Source organism: Papaver somniferum, chromosome 2, assembly GCF_003573695.1.
Source record: "Papaver somniferum cultivar HN1 chromosome 2, ASM357369v1, whole genome shotgun sequence".
In the NCBI taxonomy this organism is placed as follows: domain Eukaryota; kingdom Viridiplantae; phylum Streptophyta; class Magnoliopsida; order Ranunculales; family Papaveraceae; genus Papaver; species Papaver somniferum.
In genome coordinates, this window is record NC_039359.1 from 81,221,371 (window position 1) to 81,247,359 (window position 25,989).

General features: G+C 36.0%; 1 protein-coding gene across 1 annotated transcript; it reads right to left on the minus strand.

Annotated features, from left to right (window-relative positions):
- Positions 1 to 21,237: 21,237 nt before the first annotated feature.
- On the minus strand, positions 21,238 to 22,440 carry LOC113348179. Its single transcript, XM_026591883.1, has one exon. It carries the CDS (start codon positions 22,189 to 22,191, stop codon positions 21,532 to 21,534), a length of 660 nt encoding a protein of 219 aa, XP_026447668.1. The 5' UTR covers positions 22,192 to 22,440; the 3' UTR covers positions 21,238 to 21,531.
- Positions 22,441 to 25,989: the final 3,549 nt, after the last annotated feature.

The window sequence follows — 25,989 nt, forward strand, 5'->3', positions numbered from 1 at the left end:
GTTACGAGAATATATGTCTAGAAATTTTCGTTATCAAGAGACGTCTTCGGAAATGACTCTTGGTGAATATATGCGTGGGCAGCGATATATGGATACTCCAACTTTTATTGAGGAATCACCTCTAACGATCTATGAGAAATATGATAAACATAGACCATGTAGTCGGGGACAAAGCTTGAGAATTCGTGAATATCAAAAATTATATTGTGATGATGATGAGGAGGAGGATGGTGATGATGATTATAATGATATTTCTAGTTCAAATCCAAATAATTTTAATAATTATTTACCTATTCAAAAGGACGAGGATTTGACTAGAAATACCCCCGTTTTAGACGATGATTACGAAACCGATGATGGTTTAGAGGAACCAGTTTATCTTGAAAGTACTGTTTTCGAGTCAAACGATTTAGAAACAATAGTCTTAGATGAACTCGTAGAGATTAGCGGGGATGAACCTGACTTAGAAAAATCAATCGCCCACTTTCAGGAATCTGATGACCTAGAAATTAGGGATATTATGACCAGTCTACCTAGAGACGCCGAAAACTCTAAGTTTGGGGGTGATTATCATTCTCCATGTTCTTTAACTCTTACAAAAATCCCTCACGTGGGACTTGACATCAATGCCTCAACCATCTTACAAGACTATCTTCGTACTCGTTTTCCCGAACTTAATAATATTCAACACGAGTCTCAACTGTTAGAAACCCATCCTCTGGTTGATGAGGTTAGCCCAGACAATAATACCAAGATTGACTTTGTTTTCCCACCAAAAACTTTTCTACCAATTGTGGGAACATATAAATTTCAGATGTGTCAATTATTAAGTTTTGAGACTAAACCTAATTACTTTAGGAGATTAGGGTCGACACATCTGTTTAAGGAAGACCACCACTCTCTTTGTGGTCAGCTGTGTAAGTCAAATCTGATTGACTTTAAGGATCCCCAGTTATTCAGGTTGTTATTATTTATAATTGAGTTTTTCCGGACTTTTAAACCTGAAATGTTGGATCTTAGCTATGAGGAAGTGCATCCAATGAAAATATTCTATCAAGATCCTTTCATAGAACCTGAACCTGAACCACAATGGGACATAGGTATCTTAATCAGGAAACTAAATAAGGGTATGCAGTACATGTTCATTTTCTTGGCTTGTTGCAGATTCCTTTTACTTGTGATAGCTCTATTTGGTTTCGATAACCCACAATTATTTCGGCTATTGCTATATGATTCGAGGTGATTAAACCTTTCTTAGTATGGCTGAAGACTATAAACTTAGCACTTCTTGGGAGGTAACCCAATCTCATGCAAGCCGGTAATATCATTCCTTCACTCTTTTGCTTCAAATAGTAACTGTCTCTCCTTGTTCATGCTTTTAATTTCATCTTTAGAACATTGAGGACAATGTTAATTTTAAGTTTGGGGGTATGGGAGAAACTTTTTAGTTGCAATTATTAAACTCCAGAGCCTAGAAATTTATGCATATTAAGGTTTGCACTAACTAATCTAAGTGGATGGAAGCATCTTGGTTGTAGGAGTTGAGGAACCAATCTGATTAGATGGAAACATCTATAAAGTCTATTCATAAAAGCACAGATCTCAGGTGTTAGAAATAACATGATAGTTTCACCATATCTCGTTGAGTCCTTTTCACTTTTATTTTATTTTGTTTTTAAACCATGTTTCTCTAAGTGATAGGTGGGGCCCACGATTCAAGTTGTTATCAATGCTAGGGTGAACTAAAGTGATTGAGATACCATGAAAAAAAAAAGTTGAAAAAAAAGAAGAAAAAAAAGTTGAAAAAAAATAAAATAAAATTTGAGACCAGACCATTTGACCAAAAGGAATAAATTCAATAAAGTCGACTACTGGTACCCTTGTATATGCCAGTTGTGTTGACCTAGAGTTAGGTTATCGACCACTGGTACCCTTGTATATTCCAGTGTGTTGATATTAGTCAGACTAGTATCTCAATCCATTAGGATAGGTTCATTTTGGCGGAGGCCTTCAGACAGATATGGGAAACGTCGTTCACTTAGTAAACATCAAAACCATCTATGTTTTTCTATATCCATCTTCTTGATCTATCCATATGATTAGTTTGACTCCGAATATGATGTCCATAGTGCAACTATCTGAGTAGAGCTCTGTCACTTATATATGAATTTTAGTATGCTTGAGTGCAAACTCTGTACAACAATTGGAATTTCGCATCAGGGTACTTCCTCCTATAGTCAATGATTGTATGCCAACCAAGGAGATTCTTTAGTGCCTTCGAAGGTTCGTTGTAGATAGCTAGGGTCTGGAGTATTAAGGTTTTGTGGGTATATCTCTTGTAAGCCCTCCCGAGACTATAACTCGGCCACTAGGGCCACCTAGGGGTTTAAAGGCTTGTTGCATACGCTAAATGCAATCGACGATGCCTGCGACAGTGAGTTAGGATTTTATTTTCTATTTGATTTGCTCAGGACTAGCAAATAATAAGTTTGAGGGTATTTGATAGACGCATTTATGTGTATAATATAGCCCAATTGTATATATTGTTAGTACCCATTTTTGTACTTATTATGGTATTTTATTTATTTGTAGGTGTTTTTGGAAAAATAAGGTTTTGCGGCGAAAGTGACTGAAAATGTGGCATTTGACCTGTGTAAACAGTGAACCGGAAGTACCCCGAAAGTATGCCGGAAGCGCCCTATAAATGCACCGGAAACGCCCCAAAAATGTGCTTGAGGAACCCAGAAAAATTACTATTTCCACCCCAATTGCTATTCACACCCCAGCTCTGGTTAAGGGGCACCCTTTTTCTCAAATTCAAAAATAAATTTTGGCGGGAAACTTTTCTTTATACACTGGTAGATTTTCCAATCGATTTTTGAAGGTGTTATAAGGAGATTAAATCGCTGAAACTTAATGGGTATATGTGATATGGATATAAGAAGATATTGTGGTGGTTGGGATCGATCAAACTTGGCCAGATAATCGATTCTCGATTAAAGCAGGAAAGAAGAGATATCGGTTAAACTTGGAAAGAAAATTACGTAAAGATGCTGCATGGGTTGTGGAAGTTAAGTGCATATATTCTCCTAGGTTGCATATCAACATATTGTGGGAATTATCAAGACAATTAACGCATGCAGAGAAAGAAAATAAGAAATTATTCCCAAGAATAATTTTCCTTTACTGTGAAGACTTTGAGGAATTAATGGCGAGATTTGATGCGCCTGGAATGTATAAATAGGAGATACATGAATCCTAGAAGGGTTGTCGAGAGTTTGGGGTCGATAGGAGAGCTCAGGAGGCGTGAATCAAGAGTTTTCAGAACTCTGTTGCTGCTGCTCCTGCTGCTCGTGAAGAACAGGGAAACGACGACAGTTTATTCATCCGTCGTAACAGTTTCTTCAACTGGATTGCAACTTTTATCTTCATTGTAACAGTTTCTTCATCCTCGTTTGCAACTTTTATCTTCAGATTTGTAACGAATATCTTCAGCATAACAGTTGAGACTTGAAACAGTCGGTCTGTAACGCATATGCGCTGTTGCAGATTTCCCTTTTCATTGTTTTCTCTTCTTGTAAATACCAATTGAGATTAATAAAATATTTTGAGAGGTATTTCACCATGATGAGGTAAACCCAACATTGGGACAACGGAGGAGGCGATTTTCGTCATTCTGGTAAATTTAATTTATTCTTTTTATGACTTTTGCATTGATTTAAAATTGAAAAATGATTTTGATTAATTAGTTATCATTTTATTTGATGCGGCATGCTTTCTTAAATGTTTGATGTCCCATGCTTACGATTTATAACTAATATTCTGAGAATCTATATTGGCAAAATAAGAGTCCGTACATTTTATGTTTTGAGCGATAATTGTTAAGGATAAATAAAATGTACCATATGCATGAGAATTGGCCAAGTCCTTAGTCCCAGTAACTCTCTACGAATTTGTCAATATTTGTATATATATTTATTTTCTAAAAAAATTATCCTTCACAAGTCCGAGAGTTTGAACCTCATTACTACAACCCCCATTAAATCTTTAATCACTTACCATCTTCTGTTGAGTGCAATAATCAAAAACAAGGAAAAATCAAATAAGAAAAAGTTATTGATACTTAGCTCCTTTATAATGGAAGTGATCGATTTGATGAAACGAATGAGCTCCCCATATCTCCGCAACAGCAACAAGGCAAAACTTTGGAAAAAACAGAGTGAGTCACGTGTTCAACATGTTGCCCTTAAGACATTAGCGCCCGGATACACTCAAGAGTGATGCTATAGCCCTCACAGGACGGATATCTCCAGGATAAAACACCCTAATACACCTACTACTAGCATATGTAGTAGATGCTCAACTTGAGCTTGGCAACTCCGAAAAAACCATAAAGGAAAATCTCGAACGCTGGAGAAAACAATATAAAATAATTTTTTCTCCTTGGGGGTCCCTCTAAATATAGAGCAACCCCTTTCCCATAGATTTTAAAAAAATAGTGAATTTGTTTATATAATTGACAAATACAACTTAAGAAGAAAAACTCCCCGATGTGGGACTAAAAGGTTTATATAGTTTCTTAAAACTACTAAAAATTGGAAACTCCACAATGTGGGACTAAAAAGTTTCATTCACAAAATAAAACAATAAATTATAATTTTTTATTAAAACTTTAAAAAATTATAATTTTTTATTAAAACTTTAAAAAATTATTTTTTTATTAATCGTTTTCCAACAATCCCCCACATGAATCAAAACTCAATAAAACATGAAAACACAGATAGATCTTGGTAAATCAACATCCCAACCTCACGATCCAAACAGACTGATCGTGCAAGTGTTGAAATCATACTAGTCATTTCTACGTCCTCTCCCTCACACAAAAGTGTGTTGACCCCATGGCCATACTATGGATTGCATAAATCATAATAGTATTAAGAGCTTTCATATTTAGTTCTCACATGGTGAGACTATATAGGTATCTTTCACCAAAGTGAAAAAGCATGAACTAGTGAACCCTTAGTGACCTTTAGGTCCTAAGTTCCAGTAATACCAAAACCATCAAAACGAAAATCACATAAAAAGCGCAGGAAATACCATTTTAGGCAGAGGTGTCCATGAGTTCTTGAACCTTTGTTTAGTGAGATATTACCGGAATTACTTGCTAGAGACAGTGAACTATGTCTTGAACTGCTAGCATTTGATGTAATTCGTGATAACAACCACGGGTGATATCTCCAAGATTGCTGCCAAGCTCGTGCCGTTTTGTCCAATTTGGCCCTGGACATATCCTGTTTCTCAGAATGCTCTAGAGAATCAAAGCTCATATTCTCATAGGAAGCGGCCCACTTCCTCATTCAGATAGGTGAGTTTCCATAAAGAGTGTTACTGCTACACCCCACTTCAATCTTAAATTGAAACTATAGAACTCATTAAGACTTCTTAAAAGTCATCCTTCACATGCAGTCACACTATCACGTCTACACCATAGGGAAGGGACGAAGAATAAAATTCTCTGATAGTGTTTACCTTTACCCACCAAAAATTAGTTGTCTCATTCGAAACCTTGATCTTGGGATCTCCAGTCAGCAAGGTTGAGTATCCTTCATGGCAAGTTTAATTTATGAGCTTAAGCCCCTTCCCCCTCGATGTATTTCTAACTATCTCTTGGGATAAACCTTTCGTCAAAGATTGCGCGATATTCTCCTTGGACTTTATCCAATCTGGAAATAACGCCGATTGAGATTAGTTATTTTCAGCTTTAGCTATCATATCTTGGCTAACAAAATGTATAGATATAGCTGGCACAGGCCTATGCCAGAGAGGAATGTCTTCTAAAAAACATATTAGGCACTCGGCCCCCTCTCGTGCTTTATCTAACTCAATACTCTCAGATTCCATAATGAATTGAGGAATATATGTTTGTTTGTAAATCTTCCAAAAACAAACCCTGATGCTAGAGTGAAACATATCCACTCGTAGACTTAGACTCCTCTGAGTCAACTATCCAGTTTACATCACAAAGTCTCTCAAGGACAGCAAGATACCTTTGATAAATCAAATAAAAGGTAATAGAGTATTTTAGGTACCATAATACTCTACTCAGTGCATCTGAATGCTATTGCTCTGGACTATAATTATCTACTTAACTTACTCACAATATAGGCAATGTCTGGACTCTTACAGTTCATTAAATTCATCAGACATTCTATAACTCTTGAGTATTCAAGTTAAGATACTCCATTAACCTTTTTTCTTGAGTCTACAAGAATAATCGTACGGAGTACAAGAAGGCTTACAATCATACTGATTGTATCTCTTAAGCACAAATTCAAAATAATGAGAATGACTAAGACTACATATGTTAGATTATTTTCTAATCCTCATCCCTAAGATTACATCAACAGGGCCTACGTCTTTCAAGTCAACATTCTCATTCAGCGCATGTTTTTAGTGGAATTAATCACATCTATGTTTGTATCAAGTATAAGCATATCATCAACATACAAGCATACAATCACACAGGCATCCTTAACAAGTTACTTGTAAATATACTTGTCAGATTCATTAACTTAAATCCACTATACATTATCACATGATCAAATTTTCCATGTCACTGTTTACGTGCTTATTTTATAACCATACAAAATTTTGTTCAACTTACAAACTTTGTCATCATAACCTTTCACTACAAAGTCCTCAGGTTGGTCTATGTAAATTTCTTTATCTAATTCACGATTTTAGAAAAGCTGTCTTAACATCCATCTGATGTATCTCTAATTTGTTTATGACGGCAATAACAATTAGCATCTCAACGTAAGTAAATCTCATCACATGTGAATAAGAATCAAGGAAATATACACCTTCTTTTAGTTTATAGCCTTTAGCTACCAACTTAGCCTAATATTTTTCTACAGTTCCATATACCTAATGTTTCCTCTTAAAGACTCATTTACATCTCATGGTCTTACTCTCTGGAGGTAAACTATAAACCTCCCAAGTCAGGTTCCGACGGGATGAGTCCATTTCACTAAATGAAGCTTCTTACCAGAATGGGGTTTCAGTAGATATCAAGGCTTCTTTACAAGTCCAGGGCTTAGACTACGCTAGGCATGTTATGAAGTCGGCTTCATAAGAAGTCTCAAGTCTAATTGTTTTACTTCTCTTAGGCTCAACCTTAACTTCATCTTCCTTTAAGATAAGTTCTGACTATTTGAAAATAAATCTAGGGGATCAACAACACATCTCTAATGAGGTACAGGTTTAAGAATAAACATGTTCAAAGACTAATGTCTTAAGATTGTTGAGTGCAATAATCAAAAACAAGGAAAAATCAAATAAGCAAAAGTTATTGAAACTTAGCTCCTTTATAATGGAAGTGATCGATTTGATGAGACGAATGAGCTCCCCATATCTCCGCAACAGCAATAAGGAAAAACTTTGGAAAAAACAGAGTGAGTCACGTGTTCAACACGTTGCCCTTAAGACATTAGCTCCCGGCTACACTCAAGAGTGATGCTATAGCCCTCACAGGACGGATATCTCCAGGATAAAACACCCTAATACACCTACTACTAGCATATGTAGTAGATGCTCAACTTGAGCTTGGCAACTCCGAAAAAACCATAAAGGAAAATCTCGAACGCTTGAGAAAACAATATAAAATAATTTTTTCTCTTTGGGGGTCCCTCTAAATATAGAGCAACCCCTTTCCCATAGATTTTAAAAAAATAGTGAATTTATTTATATAATTGACAATTACAACTTAAGAAGAAAACTCCCCGATGTGGGACTAAAAGGTTTATATAGTTTATTAAAACTACTAAAAATTGGAAACTCCACGATGTGGGACTAAAAAGTTTCATTCACAAAATAAAACAATAAATTATAATTTTTTATTAAAACTTTAAAAAATATTTTTTTTATTAATCGTTTTCCAACATCTTCCTGCACCCATCCCGTTGAGTATGAGAGGATTATCCCCATTTAAACGTTTTTAGAACGCCTAGTTTCCTAAAATGTGTAATGTAGGCGATTATACTGCGTGCCGTGTTAGCCAAGTGCTGTGTAGGGTAAGTAATAACTAATAACGATACATTCAAACATTGAAGTACATAGAACTCAAATAAAGAAAATTGTATTCGAATTCGACGCATCCAGCGGCAATCCAACCGTTCACGTTATCCATATGGCCACACGACATTAGTCCAACGGTTCAAAATTCACTCGTAATGCTCCTCGATGAATTCATTATGTGCACGTCAAATTGCCTCGTTACATGACTTCCAAAATTAAATAAAAAATCGTGATTGATATACCAGGTGAACACTCTTTAGAAATGTGCACAAAGTCATACTCGTCCGCCAGACTGCGATGTACAATCTCCATGCCACAGCCACCCACATGTACACCATACGAAGAAAGGTCCACGGGCATTAAAAGAGAAAAGGATTAAAATCAAACAAGTTAATATGTAGGAGATAAATATCAGCGAGCAAAACTGGAAGTCTGGAAATGATTGAAAAGAGAGAGAGAGGCAGTCTTTACTACATGAGAAGGACGCGTCCATTATTGTTGAAGGCCACCATCATTCACAACCATCCTTCCAAGTTCCAACCACTGCTCTTTAATTTTTGAGGCACTTTTTTCTTCGTGACTTAGCTTTTTCTTTCCCTTCCTGTACAAGATCTGCCATCCTTCCAAGTTCCAACCACTGCTCTTTAATTAGAAGTCATCTAGTTTTAAGAAAAGGAAAGACATATAATAAGATAATAGGACTAGGAAAAGGAATTCATAGTTCTATATATATACTCACCAAAGTTGTGGTTGATCATATGAGCAAGATTAGAGCTTGTGTTTAGTTTTGAGAGATTTTCTAAACATCAATAAAGAGAGTTGTCTTTATATAAGCTAAGTTTCATCTTGCAGTTGCCATTAATTGGTATCAGAGCTTGTTTCTGAGCCATGGAAAACGAAACCACCATTGTGGGTGCAAAACAGTTCACGCCACCATCAATACAAGTTCCAATCCTCAACGCCACAAACTACACAGTATGGGCCATGAGAATGAAGGTACTGATGAAAATCTACAAAGTTTGGGAAACAATTGATCCTGGTTCATTGGACCCAGATAAAAATAATGTTTCCATTGGATTACTCTTTCAAGCAATACCAGAATGTCTTGTTCTACAAGTTGGTGACAGGAAACTTCAAAGAAAATTTGGGATGTAATAAAGGCACGTAATCTCGGAGCTGATCGAGTTAAAGAAGCCCGTCTGCAAACCTTAATGTCTGAATTTGAAAGAATGAAGATGAAATAAACTGATACTATTGATAGCTTTGCAGGAAAGCTATCAGAGATAGCCTCAAAAGCTGCGTCACTTGGACAATCCATTGATGAAGATAAACTGGTAAAGAAGTTTCTCAATAGTTTACTAAGATCCAAGTATATTCATATCATAGCTTCTCTCGAACAAGTCTTAGATTTAAAGAAGACTAGCTATGAAGATATAATTGGAAGATTGAAAGCATATGAAGAGAGAATCCTTGATGAAGAAAACAATGGAGAAACTCAAGGAAAACTCTTGTACACAAACTCTTACCAACAAAACTCTGCGATAAGAGGAAGAGGTCGTGGAAGAGGTGGAAGAGGAAACAGAGGCCGAGGAAGGGGAGGAAGGTTTAACTCACAAGATAGAACAACAAGTCAGAATGATCAAAACCAAGGGAAAGAAAAGAAGGATATATCAAACATTATTTGTTATAGATGTGATAAACCAGGACACTTCTCCTCTGTATGCCCTGAAAGAATACAAAAGATGGAAGAAACAAACAAGAATGAAACAAGGGAAGCAGATACAGCTCTTTTCATGCACGAAGTTGTATTCTTAAACGAAGGGAAACTAATACCAAAGAACTACGAATCAAAGGATGGAGAAGAAGGAATCTGGTATTTAGATAATAGAGCCAGAAATCACATGACTGGTAAGAGACATTACTTTTCTGAACTCAATGAGAAAATCAAAGGACAAGTGAAGTTTGGGGATGGATCTTCTGTAGAAATTGAAGGGAAAAGATCAATTCTATTTCAGAGCAAGACCGGAGAACATAAGCTTGTCACACATCTACTTCATCCCAAACTTACAAAGCAACATTCTAAGTTTAGGACAAGCTACAGAAGTTGGATGTGATGTTAGAATGCGACAAGATTATCTAACAGTTCATGACCCAAGTGGAATACTTTTAGTTAGAGTCTCACGCTCACAGAATAGACTCTACAAGATAAGTCTCATGATTGGAAGGCCATTGTGTCTGAATATGAGACTGGAAGATCAGACATGGAAGTGGCACACAAGGTTAGGACACATAAGTTTCAGAACCTTAAAAACTATGTCTCAGAACAAGATGGTTCGAGGGCTACCACAACAAAACGGAGTGGTGGAGAGGAAAAACATGACTCTAATGGAGATGACAAGAAGTTCTTTAAAGGATATGAAGGTACCTAATTATCTATGGGGAGAAGCTGTACGACACTCCACATACCTAATAATCAGGATACCTACGAAAGCTCTGAAAGACATGACTCCATATGAAAGTTCATGAAAGAGAAAACCAAACATAGATCTTTTAAGAGTGTTTGGTTGCAAAGCATACGCAAAAGTTGATTCTGCAACTCTTAAGAAACTGGATGATCGATCTCAGACTCTTGTGAATCTAAGAATTGAGCCTGGATCCAAAGCTTACAGATTATTCAATCCAACAACGAAAAGAGTAATAGTGAGTCGATATGTGGTATTCGATGAAAAAGCAAACTGGAACTGGAAAGAAACTAATGATGGACCAAGTAGAGATCCAGGAATGTTTCACATGAGATGGGGTCAAGTAACTGATGAAGGCGAAGGACCCATAATCATCAATACCAATGGAAACAATGATGTTAATCAAGAAGAAGAAGAGAATAGTGAAAACACTGAGAATAACGAAGAAGAAGAAGAAGAAGAAGAAGAAGAAGAAGAGGAGATCGATGAAATAACTCAACCCATTCCACTGCGAAAATCAACAAGACAGATACAAAAGCCACAGTATCTGGAGGATTATGTTCTTCAAGCTGCAGAAGAATGTGAGATTATGCTACTTTCTGTTAATGATGAACCAAGGAATTTTCAGGAAGCAAAGGTCTCGACTAAATGGACACAAGCATGTAGAGAAGAAATTATTTCAATCAACAGAAACAAGACTTGGTTTCTAGTTGATAAGCCAGAGGCAGCATCAAACTCATGGGAAATTCACCACTTAGACGTTAAGACATCATTCTTACATGGTGAATTGCGAGAAGATGTGTATGTTGAACAACCAGAAGGTTTTGAAGTAAAAGGACAAGAGCATAAGGTTTATAAGTTATCAAAATCTCTATATGGTCTAAGACAAGCTCCTCGAGCCTGGAATACAAAGTTAGATCAAATATTAAGAGAAATCAGATTTGTTAAGTGCTCTAAAGAAACATCAGTATACAGAAGAGAAGAAAAGGGAACGCTTCTTGTGATTGCAATCTATGTAGATGATCTATTTTTGACTGGCAACTCCCTTAAGGTGATCAATGAGTTCAAGAGAGAAATGTCATCAAAGTTTGAGATGTCAGACCTCGGAAAACTCACTTATTACCTTGGCATAGAAGTCCATCAAGGAGTAGATGAGATTCAGATTAAACAAGAAGCTTATGCAAGGAGAATTCTGAAAGAAGCAGGACTTGAAACTTGTAATCCAACTAAGATACCAATGGAGTTTGGACTTACAGTTTCAAAGGCACAAGAAGAAGCATAGATTGATTCAATGAGTTATAGAAGAAATATTGGATGCCTAAGATACTTATTACACACAAGACCAGATTTGAATTTCTCTGTGGGAGTAGCAAGCCGTTATATGCAGAGTCCACACAAGTCTCATGGTGATGTAATAAAGCAGATATTGAGATATCTAAGAGGAACAATCAGCTATGGATTGAAGTATGGTCGAGGAGGATCAAAAGGAATTGTTGGGTATAGTGACAACAATCATAATATTGACCAAGATGATGGAAAAGGTACAACTGGTCATATATTTTATCTAGGAGAAACACCTATTACATGGTGTTCACAGAAGCAAGACACTGTATCCCTCTCATCCTGTGAAGCTGATTTCATGGCCGCAACAGAAGCAGCTAAACAATCAATATGGCTTCAAGAACTATTGGGTGAAATCAAAGGAAGAGAACCTGGAAAACTTCTCATCAAGATTGATAATAAGTCTGCAATTGCACTCACTAAAAATCTAGTGTTTCATGGGAAGACGAAACACATTCACAAAAGGTATCATTTCATACGAGAATGCATCGAGAAGGAGGTCATTAACGTAGAATACATACCTGGAACTGAGCAGAAGGCAGATATATTGACAAAGGCATTAGCTCAGATCAAGTTTGAAGAAATGAGGAAATTAATAGGAGTACAAGATTTCTCACAAGCACAGTTGAAGCTTAAGGGGGAGAATGTTGGATTAACTTCAACATAAAAGTCACTAACAAGCTGGTTAGGACAAGATTAGGAAATTGATGTAATCCTAAGGGAATTAGAAGTCATCTAGTTCTAAGAAAAGGAAAGACATGTAATAAGGTAATAGGACTAGGAAAAGGAATTCATAGTTCTATATATATATGCTCACCAAAGTTGTGGTTGATCATATGAGCAAGATTAGAGCTTGTGTTTAGTTTTGAGAGATTTTTTAAACATCAATAAAGAGAGTTGTCTTTATATAAGCTAAGTTTCATCTTGCAGTTGCCATTATCTGCCTTTTCAACTTGTTGAAGGGAAATAGTTAAGATTAATGGAGTTTCGGATCAAGCCAGTATATTACCACAGTGCAAACTATGCATTTGAGCGGCCAGTACTGGGTTCAAATTAGTTAGTAGAGCAATCTGTTGGGTGCAATAATCAAAAACAAAGAAAAATCAAATAAGCAAAAGTTATTGATACTTAGCTCCTTTATAATGGAAGTGATTGCTTTGACGAAACGAACAAGCTCCCCGTATCTCCGCAACAGCAACAAGGCAAAACTTTGGAAAATAGAGTGAGTCACGTGTTCAACACGATGTCCTTAAGACATTAGCGCCCGGCTACACTCAAGAGTGATGCTATAGCCCTCACAGGACGAATATCTCCAGGATAAAACACCCTAATACACATACTACTAGCATATGTAGTAGATGCTCAACTTGAGCTTGGAAACTCCGAAAAAACCGTTAAGGAAAATCGCGAATGCTTAAAAAACGCTATAAAATATTTTCCCTTAGGGGTCCCTCTAAAATATAGAGCAACCCCTTTCCCATGATTTTACAAAAGTAGTGAATTTCTTTATATAATGGAATAAAACAATTTAAGAAGAGGAATTCCCCGATGTGGGACTAAAAAGCTTATATAGTCTCTTAAAACAACTAAAAAGTGGAAACTCCACAATGTGGGACTAATAAGTTTTTCATTCACAAACAAAACAATAAATTAATTTTATTTAGTTAAACACATTAAAATAATAATTAATAAATATTGTTCCAACAATCCCCCACATGAATGAAAACCTCAATAAAACATGAAAAACACAGATAAATCTTGGTAAGTGAACACCCAATCTCCATGATCCGGCTTGATCGAACAGACATATGGAACGTCTGTGTGTTGAAATCATACTAGTCATTTCAATGTCCTCTCCTTCACACAAAAATGTGTTGACCCCAGGGTCATACTATGGATTGCAAAAATCATATAGCATAGAGAGCTTTCATCTTTAGCTCCTCACAAGTGAGACTAAAGGTTCCTTTCACGAAAGTGAAAAAGCATGAACCAGTGAACACTTAGTGACCCTTAGGTACTAAGTTCCAGTAATACCAAAACCATCAAAAGCGAAAATCATATAAAAAACGCAGGAAATACCATTTTAGGCAGAGGTGTCCATGAGGTCTTGAACCTTTGCTTAGTGAGATATTACCGGAATTACTTGTTAGAGACAGTGAACTATGTCTTGAACTCCTAGCGTTTGATGTAATTCGCGATAACAATCACAGATGATATCTCCAAGGTTGCTTCCAAGCTCGTGCCGTTTTGTCCGTTTTGGCCCTGGACGTATCCTGTTTCTCAGAATGCTCTAGAGAATTAGCTCATATTCTCACAGGAAGCGACCCACTTACTCATTCAGATAGGTGAGTTTCCATAAAGAGTGTTACTGCTACACCCCACTTCAATCTTAAATTGAAACTATAGAACTCATTAAGACTTATTAAAAAGTCATCCTCCACATGCAGTCACACTATCACGTCTACACCATAGGGAAGGGACAGAGAATGAAAATCTCTGATAGTGTTTACCTTTACCCACCACAAATTAGTTGTCTCATTCGAAACCTTGATCATGGGATCTTCAGTCAGCAAGGTTGAGTATCCTTCATGGCAAGTTTAATATATGAGCTTAAGCCCCAACCCCCTCGATGCATTTTTAACTATCTCTTTGTACAAACCTTTCGTCAAAGGTTGCGCGATATTCTCCTTGGACTTTATCCAATCAATGGAAATAACTCCGATTGAGATTAGTTATTTTTTAGCTTTAAATATTATAGCTTGGCTAGCACAATGTATAGATATAGCTGGCACAGGCCTATGCCAAAGAGGAATGTCTTCTAAAAAGCATCTTAGGCACTCGGCCCCCTCTCATGCTTTATCTAACATAATACTCTCAGATTCCATAATGAATTGAGCGATATGTTTGTTTGGAAATCTTCCAACAACAAACCCACATGTTAGAGTGAAACCATATCCACTCATAGACTTAGACTCCTCTGAGTCAACTATCCAGTTTGCATCATAAAGTCTCAAGGACAACAAGATACCTTTCATAAATCAAAAGAGTATTTTAGGTACCATAATACTCTACTCAGTGCATCTGAATTCTCTTGCTCTGGACTACAATTATATCCACTTAACTTACTCACAATATAGGTAATGTCTGGACTCTTACAGTTCATTAAATTCATCAGACATCCTATAACTTTTGAGTATTCAAGTTAAGATACTCCACTACCCTTATTTTTCTTGAGACTACAAGAATAATCGTGCGAAGTACAAGCAGGTTTACAATCAGACTGATTGTATCTCTTAAGCACAACTCAACATAATGAGAACGACTAAGACTTATAAATGTTTGATTATCTTCTAATCCTCATCCCTAAGATTACATCAAAAGGGCCCAAGTCTTTCAAGTCAATGTTCTCATTCAGTGGATGTTTTTAGTGGAATTGATCACATCTATGTTTGTATCAAGCATATCATCAACATACAAGCATACAATTACACAAACATCCTTAACAAGTTACTTGTAAACATACTTGTCAGATTCATTAATTTAAATCCACTATCCATTATCACATGATTAAATTTTCCATGTCACTGTTTACGTGCTTATTTGAAAACCATACAAAGATTTTTCAAATTACAAACTTTGTATTCACAACCTTTCACTACAGAGTCTTCAGGTTGATCTATGTAAATTTCTTTACCTAATTCACGGTTTTAAAAAAAGTTGTCTTAACATCCATCTGATGTATCTCTACGTTCTTTATGGCAGCAATAACAATTAGTATCTCAATGGAAGTAATTTCTGTCACAATTGAATTAGAATCAAGGAAATCTACACCTTCTTTTAGTTTATAGCCTTTAGCTACCAACTTAGCTTAATATTTTTCCACAGTTTCATCTACCTATCGTTTCCTCTTAAAGACTCATTTACATCCCATGGTCTTACAACCTGGAGGTAAACTAGCAAGCTCCCAAGTCTGGTTCCAACGGACTGAGTCCATTTCACTAAATGAATTCTTACCAGAATGGGTTTCAGTAGATATCAAGGCTTCTTTACAAGTCTGTGGCTCAGACTAAGCTAGGCATGTTATGAAGTCGGTTTCATAAGAAGTCTCAAGTCTAATTATTTTACTTCTCTTAGGCTCAACATCAACTTCATCTTCCTTTAAAATAAGTTCTGACTATTTGAAAATAAATCTAGGGGATCAACAACACATCTCTAATGAGGTACAGGTTTAGAATAACATGTTCAAAGAACTCAGCATCCCTAGATTCCGAATAATATTCACACCAATGTCAGAAAAAATCAGAACACACAACCAAAATCTATTTGTAGAAGTATACTCAATATACCTATACGAAAAACACAATCAATTTTTGGTTTCAATCTAGTTCTTTTAGGAAGAGGAATTACAATCTTAGTCAAACGCCCCCACACTTTGACACATTCATAAGAAGGTCATCTACCGTTCCATAAACCATATGGAGTTTCATCTGATTCTTAAAAGGGTACTTTTTCAGGATTACTAGTTAAGAGGACTGCCCCCCCTCCCCCCTCCCCCCGCAGGTAATCCTGAACTAATCAACATGGAAATTATCATCTCCTTAAGGATACAGTTGTTATGTTCAAGGCTTATAATTGGTTTCCAACTTCAAGTTTATACATCTTAAGGCTTCTAAGGCGTCATCTTTATCCTAAGCAAGTATACAAGATAGTACCTCGTACAATTATCTACGGAAGTTATAACCATCTTTTACCACAGTGGTTTTGGGTTGAACTCATGTCAACTAGGACTAACTGAATTAATTCTAAAGGCTTAGAATTACTCTGAACATTTGTGCTAAAAGATTTTATAGCATATTTTGATTCTTCACAGATTTCACTTTTGTGTTCAAAATCCAAACTAAATTTGGGTACGAAGCCTATGCTAGCCAGTTAAGCATTGACTTATAATTTTACGGTTCCAAGTCTACCACGTAAAACAATCAATCACACAAAAATATCACAAGAATCAACTACGTTCACATCATCAGTTTTTCCGTTAAGCTTATATAGACCCAAAGTCCTATAACTCTTGCTTAAAAAATCACTGCCTAGTTACAACAAGTTTTCCAGATTCAATTAAGATCTTAAATATTTTTCCATCTACAACAGAACAAGATACAAGATTTTCGCATATGCTCGGAACATGAAAACTTCATTCAATGTGAGAATATTACAGATATGAGCTTCTGCTCGACCTTTTCCTTTTATGCAACCTCTATTGTATATGAGTTACTCAATAAGAGTTTCTCGACATCCCCTATCCTATGATAGGAGGTGAACAGGTCTCTGTTTCAACAAACATTCTTGGTGGCTCCAGAGTCCACCTACTGGTCTCTCACATTGGTTATTAAAATAACTTCCGACATCATGTCAATGAACTCGTTCTAATTTGTTTCAACTAAATTAGCATTAACTTTTTACTTATTAAGGTTTTATGTTGTCTACACTTTACTGCCGTATGGGCAGGAATTTTACAAACATAACAATCACCTTTAATTAAAGTAATGCCGGATTCAGTTTTACGAAACATACCTTTCTTATGAAGACTACGCTTAGAGTTGTGTTTGATGTTCTCTCCTTTGTCATCTTTGGAAGACTTTTGTTCATCCACATGCGCCTGGTAGCCATGTTCCTTTTCAATTTCATGTCACAATCTTCGTTTATACTCTGACCACGGACACGGTAATTTCCCAATCACCTAATACACCACATCTCACAAACCTTAGTTCCGAAACGGAAGATAAAATATGAGTTTTGAAGATAATATCTAGATTTACAAACTTCGTTTGAACCACCATATCAAAAAACTCATGATTACCCCATAAAAAAATACTTTAGTTAACAACAAAAGTTTGCCCGTCAGAATTTTTCAGGAACATTTGTCTGTTTTGTAAAATATCAAAAAAATACTTTTACAACTCCAAAAAATCTGAAATTTTACGTGTGTAACTATCAGGATGTCTACTACGTTGTGTCAAAAGGGTTCATCGAAATTCCGTCTAGGTCAAGAGATAATCTCGAAACTCTACAGCCGACCAAAAAAATTGTTTTTGTTTTTCACTCCACAATTAACATCCATGATTCACAAACCAACCAACAATTTTCGATTATTACAAATTATAATGTCTTAAGATTGTTGGGTGCAATAACCAAAAACAAAGAAAAATCAAATAAGCAAAAGTTATTGATACTTAGCTCCTTTATAATGGAAGTGATAGCTTTGACGAAACGAACAAGCTCCCCGTATCTCCGCAACAGCAACAAGGCAAAACTTTGGAAAATAGAGTGAGTCACGTGTTCAACACGCTGTCCTTAAGACATTAGCGGCCGGCTACACTCAAGAGTGATGCTATAGCCCTCACAGGACGGATATCTCCAGGATAAAACACCCTAATACACCTACTACTAGCATATGTAGTAGATGCTCAACTTGAGCTTGGCAACTCCGAAAAAACCGTTAAGGAAAATCGCGAATGCTTAAAAAACGCTATAAAATATTTTCCCTTAGGGGTCCCTCTAAAATATAGAGCAACCCCTTTCCCATGATTTTACAAAAGTAGTGAATTTCTTTATATAATGGAATAAAACAATTTAAGAAGAGGAATTCCCCGATGTGGGACTAAAAAGCTTATATAGTCTCTTAAAACAACTAAAAAGTGGAAACTCCACAATGTGGGACTAATAAATTTTTCATTCACAGACAAAACAATAAATTAATTTTACTTAGTTAAACACATTAAAATATAATTAATAAATATTGTTCCAACACAATCTTGACAATTTGTAGGTAGGCTTTGTTTTATGTTCTGGCGGCATTTAAGTTACCACGAAGTTATTTAAAATAAAAATAAAATAACAATTATTTAATTTATTTTGATGAAAAAGATGGTATAATTATTAAGGGAGTAATGTATAGGCAATGTCAAGTGTGATAGCCACATCGCAGGACCTAAACGTAGAGGGTGGACTGGCTTCTCACTTAGCACATGAGGCAAACAAACAGTATCTAGAACACTGTATCTGCATGCCACTTGTTTCGCTGAAAGCGAATGCACTTCCTTCTTATCTGGATGGTTTATGGTTTGTCTAATGAAAAAGTTCTTACGGATTGCTCAGTATGAAATACTGCATTTGATAGCCAGGAACAAGAGTAGGGTGAGGGTACAGTATAGGTGCATTAATAATATAGGAACAAATTTCAAAAGAAGGATACAAATAGCTGACAATTAAGGTACACTATTTCATTTGAGGTCATGCACTTGCAGCGTAGGACTCACGTACTTGGCAGCAAGACAACTCAAAGTTCGAAGTAAATAAAATGTGTGGTGTTCATGCCGTAATTAATCATGATCAGTCAATCAATCATCTCTTAAATACAAGCTGCTAGAAATGTGGCTCTCATTAGTTAACACATCTTTTTATTTTTCTGGTAGAAAATCAAACTTTATATATGAGATCTAATGAACAAAACGTTCCCAAGTAATAAAGCGTTTAAAAATTTGGCAACAGCATCAGTCTCTCGACGATTTTGTGAAAGGCTTTGGCCCTTAATCTTACGAATGCTTGGAGTATTAAGCAATGGTAGTACGTAGTACATATCTGTCAAACTTAAATGCTGTGGCATTTAATAGTAATTATGTTTGGTACCAACGTTCGGCTTGGTGTCAGAGCCAATTATTTTGTAGTACTACCTAGACAATGATTCTTCGATGATTCCTAGAGTGGCCGGTTCTGACATATCTGCCGGATTCCTCTCCATAATAAATCCTAAAAGCTGAAGTTCTCTGTTTGGGCATTTCCTCTACCAGCTCTGAGTAACTTCTTAGCTCTCTTTTTGCTTTCTTTCTTTCCTCTTTCAAAAGATATATTTAGTTATTTACATAGACAATTACTACCGTTGCTAAACCATTCTTACTGTTATACTATAACAAGTCGAAATTTTATATTGGCTTTAAGTTTAAGAGATGAAGCACTGTCAAAGTTGACTTGACTAGTCTTTTAAATAATTTTTTGAATCATCACTTAAATTGCCTTAAATTGACCTACAAATCCCAACAAATTTGGAGACCCACCCAACCACTTTTCTCACATATGAACCTAATAGTAGCAAGAGGAAAAGTAGAAAAAGATGCAAAAGAAGAAGCTTTAAACTTTAAAGTTCCTTCAATGAACTAACCTCCATCTCCTTATGTTACCTACCTCTAAAGCTAAAGTTCTAAGATCTTCACCCCTAAGGACACCAAGAGGGTAATCTCGTAAACCAAACCTAATAATTGTAAAGGAGAATAGAAAAAGGAGAAGAAGCAGAATTAGTAGCGAGCTGAGAGATACATGCAACTGTTAGCTAGGAATGGAAATGCGGAAAACTGGTACACGGCTGTACTGCGCAAATCTTAGTGACAAACAAGAAATAGCCGTCACCAAAAGAATAAAGAGAGTACTACAAGTACCAGTGATCACCAGTTAGGAAATGGAGTTAACTGGCACCAAAGCAATAGAAAAAAACTACTACTACCAAATAGGAAAGGATATCTAGCAGGCCAGCAGGGTATAGTGACATGGTGGGATATCAAAGTTCATTTACATTATAATATGTCATAATTCCCAGTTTTTCAGATATGACTTGTTCAATGACTTGGACCAAACACATCCAAAAAATTTGGAGTCAAATCATCTTGATTGATACTAATTTAATTAAAATGACTTGAATAAATATCAAAAACGCAAAAAATGAGAAACAGTGGACATACCAACAGAGGAATGGAAATGGTCTACCATGTTATATTAGCTTAAGTCTAATTTTCTCGACATAATATGCCGGAAATTTTCTTACGTTATAATAAGTCGTTATAGCGCAGGAGCTTTCTCAGGTTGATAATGAGTTTCTGTACTTATAATATTCACCTCGAGAAGATTTGTATAACTTGTATATTTTCTAATCGATGAATCATTAAAGTTATTAGATGATCTGAGTTTGATCTCGACTACACCAGCTAATCAAATAAAAAAGTTCAATCATTTTTATAAAATCATAAATTTCGGTTTCAATACATATCAGGAAATTGTAAACCAGTCAAAGATGACCTTTTCTTGCTAGAAAAAAAAAGAAAGAATGTAAATGATAAATACCCCGTAATGGTCTTTTTCGAATCTATTAATTGTTTTTGACTCTTTTTCGAATCTATAATGGTCTTTTTCGAATTCGAAGTAACTCTCTTCAATAATTTGTACAAATTTTACCTTGTAGTTTCTATACACCAATTTACCAACAGATATGCACATAAGCAACTAGAATTTTACCAGTGAAAAACTATAAGAAAATGAACGCTGGTGTGCAAGGGCACGGTTATTATTCCTTATATAGAGCAGTAAAAGGAGAAAATAAACAAGAACTAATATACATTAAAACTGTAGGCTAAACTGCTTATATTAACTAAAAATTACAAAAACCACAAGTCCAAATCATTGCCCGAAACCAAAAGAAACAGTAAACAAACAAAAATCAGACAAACTTTCAAATCTGAATCTTAAACCGGGGCCATTTTCTTCACTCCTTCTACTATACCATTAGCCCACATGTAAATGATTCAATGTCACAAAGCCATACACCAAATTAGTTTTGCAACCTCAACTGATTGTAAAAGTTCTTAATAAATTCTTCAGCTTCTTTATCAACGTGGCAGTCTTCCTCATCACTATTCTTTAACGGAAATGGTGAATCCGTTATCCTCAACTGTCTAACAAACGGACTATTCCTTCCATATCCTCCAAATCCTGGTACAACAGGTGAAGCACCTGACTGATCCGTGGTTAAACCTTCATTGTTCAACATTTCAAGAACCTTCTTAACCGCACTGACAGTCGTCATATCGTTAACAGTGGTGCCGCCGTTGTGATAACTGTTTTTACTATTATGATGACGATAATAACTGTTGTAATGATTATGGTGTTTCCGATTCTTGCTGACATGGAATGATGGGAAAGCAGGACTATTACTACAACTGAACTCATAATCTCTGATACGACTAGGGTTTATGAAAGCAAGATTTGGATCTTGTGGTTTACAACTGAGATTTGATATATGATTATGATAATGATGATGCAACATCATATTTCCTATAGCTTTGCTTGCTATCTTTCCACGTTTCATCATCAAATGAAAATCAACCATTAATTTATTTTTTGATGATATCCCTTTTCTCATCATCAAGATTACTATTCTAACCATACTCCATAATTTCTTTGCTAGTACTGGTGATGGTGTGGGTTCCATTTTTCTATATATGTACAGAGTACTCTGACAGAAGTAGAGAGGGTTTATGAGTTTGTAGAGACAGAGAGTTAGGGTTTTTGTTTGTTGGTTGGTTTTGTTGTCAGAGAGATAGAAGAGGGTTTAGGTTTAGGTTTGGGTTTGGTAGAGAAGGATCAGAGTGAGAGAGAGAGAGAGAGAGAGAGAGATGTTAATGCTCAGATGAGCTGAGATTTCTTGGCAGAAAGAGTGAGAAGTGAGAGAGGTATTTAAAGGGAGATGCAGCAAAAGTAAGAAGAAAGAAAAAAAAGAAGAAGATGCTAGAGATTAGTGGCCGGTATGAACAAAGTATGATACTATAGATTCAGATGCTAGATTATTGTAGTACTACTTGTTTAATTATTGATGGTAGGTCTCATAATAGACCGTAAAGCTCCTTTGTGTCGTTGTATTAGAATAAGAGTAGATTTGTAGGTATGATTTGAATTGTACTATATCCAAGCCTCTGACGGTAGAGATCTAAGAATTTTGGTTTTGTGATATTTTCCTTTGCCGAGACGGCGGGACTCTTGCTCTTTTAATGTTTGGAGATTGCTAGAAGGTTTTCTTGAGGTCTTTGTACGTTTGAGTTTGCTTCATTATTTCATTTTGGGACAGATGGAGCTTGTGTAAATACAGTAAATTTATAAGCCTTGCTAAAGAAAAGATTAATAACATTTAAATACTCAATAAAGGTGCAAACCTCTATTTGAGATAGATGCTTCATTAGTTAATCCAAGAAAAGATAGTTTAGGATCTTGTCATATGGCTTCGATGTACAAATACATCTAAGATGCCACTTTTGCTAAGCATTGCAAAAGCTAGTTGTAAACACGTTTACGCTTTGCAAAAGCTAGTATTAAAGCTAGAGTTAAAGGGAAAGATTGGATTAGGATGTGAACAACATGCATGTGATTACATGAGAGGATGGATAGAGATTCCTATTTTTTTTTTTTAATTTTTCGATAATTTTGTATAAAAATTGTTGCTTAAATGTAGTAGATTTTGTCCACATGACAAGCCAGGCTTTTTTATTTTTATGTAAAGAATCATCGTATGACATTGATCTTGTATTTTCTTAATTAGCTTTCTTTGCCTTTTTTTTGTTTTTGTTTCGTATTCCACCTTTGGTAGATCTTCTACATTCTACTTAATATATCGTTCTCTTTCGATAAAAAAAATTATAGCATCCTCGCAGTGTGTCTGACCAAAACACAAGAACTAAATTACAAAAATATAATTATAATATATTCAAAATTAATTAAGAAACTGAATTGAACACACCATATGTTTCTCAACTTTCTGCACCATGTGGTGGTGAAGAAAACTTAGCAAGGTAGAGATCGCGATAACGTGGTAACTTGAGGAGCATAAGGTAACAATCACGAATCCGGTTATGAATCCTCAGGTTTGCACGATGACTCTAGTAGACGAATCTCTTCTTCAGCCATCATATCAACATTGGTATATCTGTTAATCTGTCTCGAAAACATATGCTGACGTTCGCCAACCCTGTCAAGACCTGCAAGAATTTTTTGAAAGTTATCCCTTGTGTTGCGATCAGCATCTACTTCTTCATGACTGCCCATAATTCAGATTGAATTCTTCTGATTCCCTAAACTTTCTTTCTCAAAATTTTGGTGTCTATCTATATAGATTCAATAGTAAATCCTTATTTCACTGTGAATAGGAAAACGTTACTTTCTACAACATGGAAGTAATATCCTTGATTCTGTATTGTTTCCTAATCTAAGACTTTTCGACCCATAATTTTTATGTGGTTGACCGGATTTTACTCTATAGTCAACACAGTGCAACCGACAACCTAATTACATGAGAAAATTACCAAGGAGTCAAGGAGATGAACATGTAACAGATGTAAGATAAAAGTTTTAATTATCCATCACAATCACAATTACCAAGGGATTAATTGCAAAAGCTGCACGAATAATTAGCTTAAGTTGAGATGTGCACAAAGTAGCAGGTCGCTCTCCTATACTCCCACTATTCAGGGTTTGTGGCAGAGACAGTAGGCTCGCCAGCCATGCCCATTGGTCGGCAGGTCCACAAGGAGTGAATAGAATCGAAAGTCACCTACTCAACCTACCTGGCATTCTCGATCTTTATAAACTTTGACACGTCCCTGGAATACGTATAGAACAGATTCATTCAAGCCTTCTTGGGAATTCAACTTTGATCTATTCACATACTGCATAGTGACAGTGACCAATCATAATGTTAAGCCACGTAACAGCGTTGCAAATTTATTACAAGTTGATATTTGGATGAGTTGAAGCGTTAAATTTATGACATGTCGATCTATGGATGAGTAACACTAACAGCGTTGCAATATTTTTGTTTTGAGTTTGTTTTTGTGGTTATTACATTATGAGCAGGGCCCCAAGCATAAAAGACTCATGTACTGAATGATTTCAGCTCAAAAATAGGTCCCATCTTTGCGTATTTGCCTATCTGGTGACTATATGGTTGAGTTGAGGCGATTTGAAGAGCTAGGCAGCTAGACATAGTTTTGCCTTCTCTCTTTCTATTCAGAGGGTGTTTGGCAATCAAAAATAGAAGTGCTTCCAAAAATAGAAGTGCTTCACAGATGGAAGAAGCAACAATATTTTGCTTTTGTTAACAGAATTTTTAGATTTATAAGCAACTTCTAGAAATTGTTTTGTTTTACAAATCCGTCAAACTTATCGTTAGCGAAGCCTTTTCATTATAGAACGTTTGGATACAAATCTTCTGACTTCTGCTTTTTCAGAAGTCGAAGTCAGAAGCACAACTATTTTGCTTCACAAGAAATTAACTTTTCGACTTCCATAAATTATTCGAAATTTGATAGCCAAATTGACTTCTAACTTTTCGACTTGTGGAGGTCGAAAAGCTATTTCTGACGTGCAATCCAAACAGGTTATAATCTATTTCATCAGTTTAGCTACTGGTTTCAAAACCTACTTGTTTAACTTTTTAGTTGGCACCTATACATCAACTCTTTTAGAATCCTTTTGATATGTGAGTCATGATTATGAATTCATGCCGCATTCTTGATAGAAGTTCCCATGGCTTAGCTAGCTAGGGAGGTACCGTCCCAGTTGTTTTTTTGGTTGACCCAACTAGTCCCTTGCCAGCATAGTAGTTCTTGAAGAAAAACCCCACAACAGTTGAAGACGCCTTTATTTAAACAGGTTGTCGTCAATGAAAAATTGCAAACATGACCCTGAACAAATGAGGAAAGACGTGGTAGATTGTGAACTGGAATTGTTTTGGGAGAGAAAATAAAAATTAACCTAACAAAAGAATGGAAGTCCAATGCAATGTTAAGGCAGCGAAAGTCTCCAAACTAGTTTTATCATCACAAAATTAGTTAAAAAGACAAAAATCAATAATTACTGGGTGAAAAAGATATTTAGGTTTTGATACTGTTTAAATGGACAAAAATGTTAAAATAACCAGGATGTAAATGGTAGGCCGGGGACAGTGTATAAAAAATGGAGAAAGTTAAGGCCTACAGTGATACCGCAAGTGCACGGTTTCGATGTAGTGAGTGCACAAGTACGGGTCGATCCACAGGGACTTGGGTCTGTTCATGAAGATTCCTAAGCTAAATGGCAGTGACAGTGCAGTGAGAACAATGAGAAGGCAGTAAAGAGAAAAGCAAAGCCAAGAGGCAGTGAACAGGGCAGTGAAGATGATGAGTGAGCAAAGCAGAAAGAAACAAGGCAATGTAACAAAAACAGTGACAGTGACCAAAGGTCATAGGCAGTGGGTGAGCAG

Coding starts and splice junctions, on each gene's coding strand:
- LOC113348179 (XM_026591883.1), bottom strand. CDS start 22,191: ATGGAACCCACACCATCACCAGTACTAGCAAAGAAATTATGGAGTATG.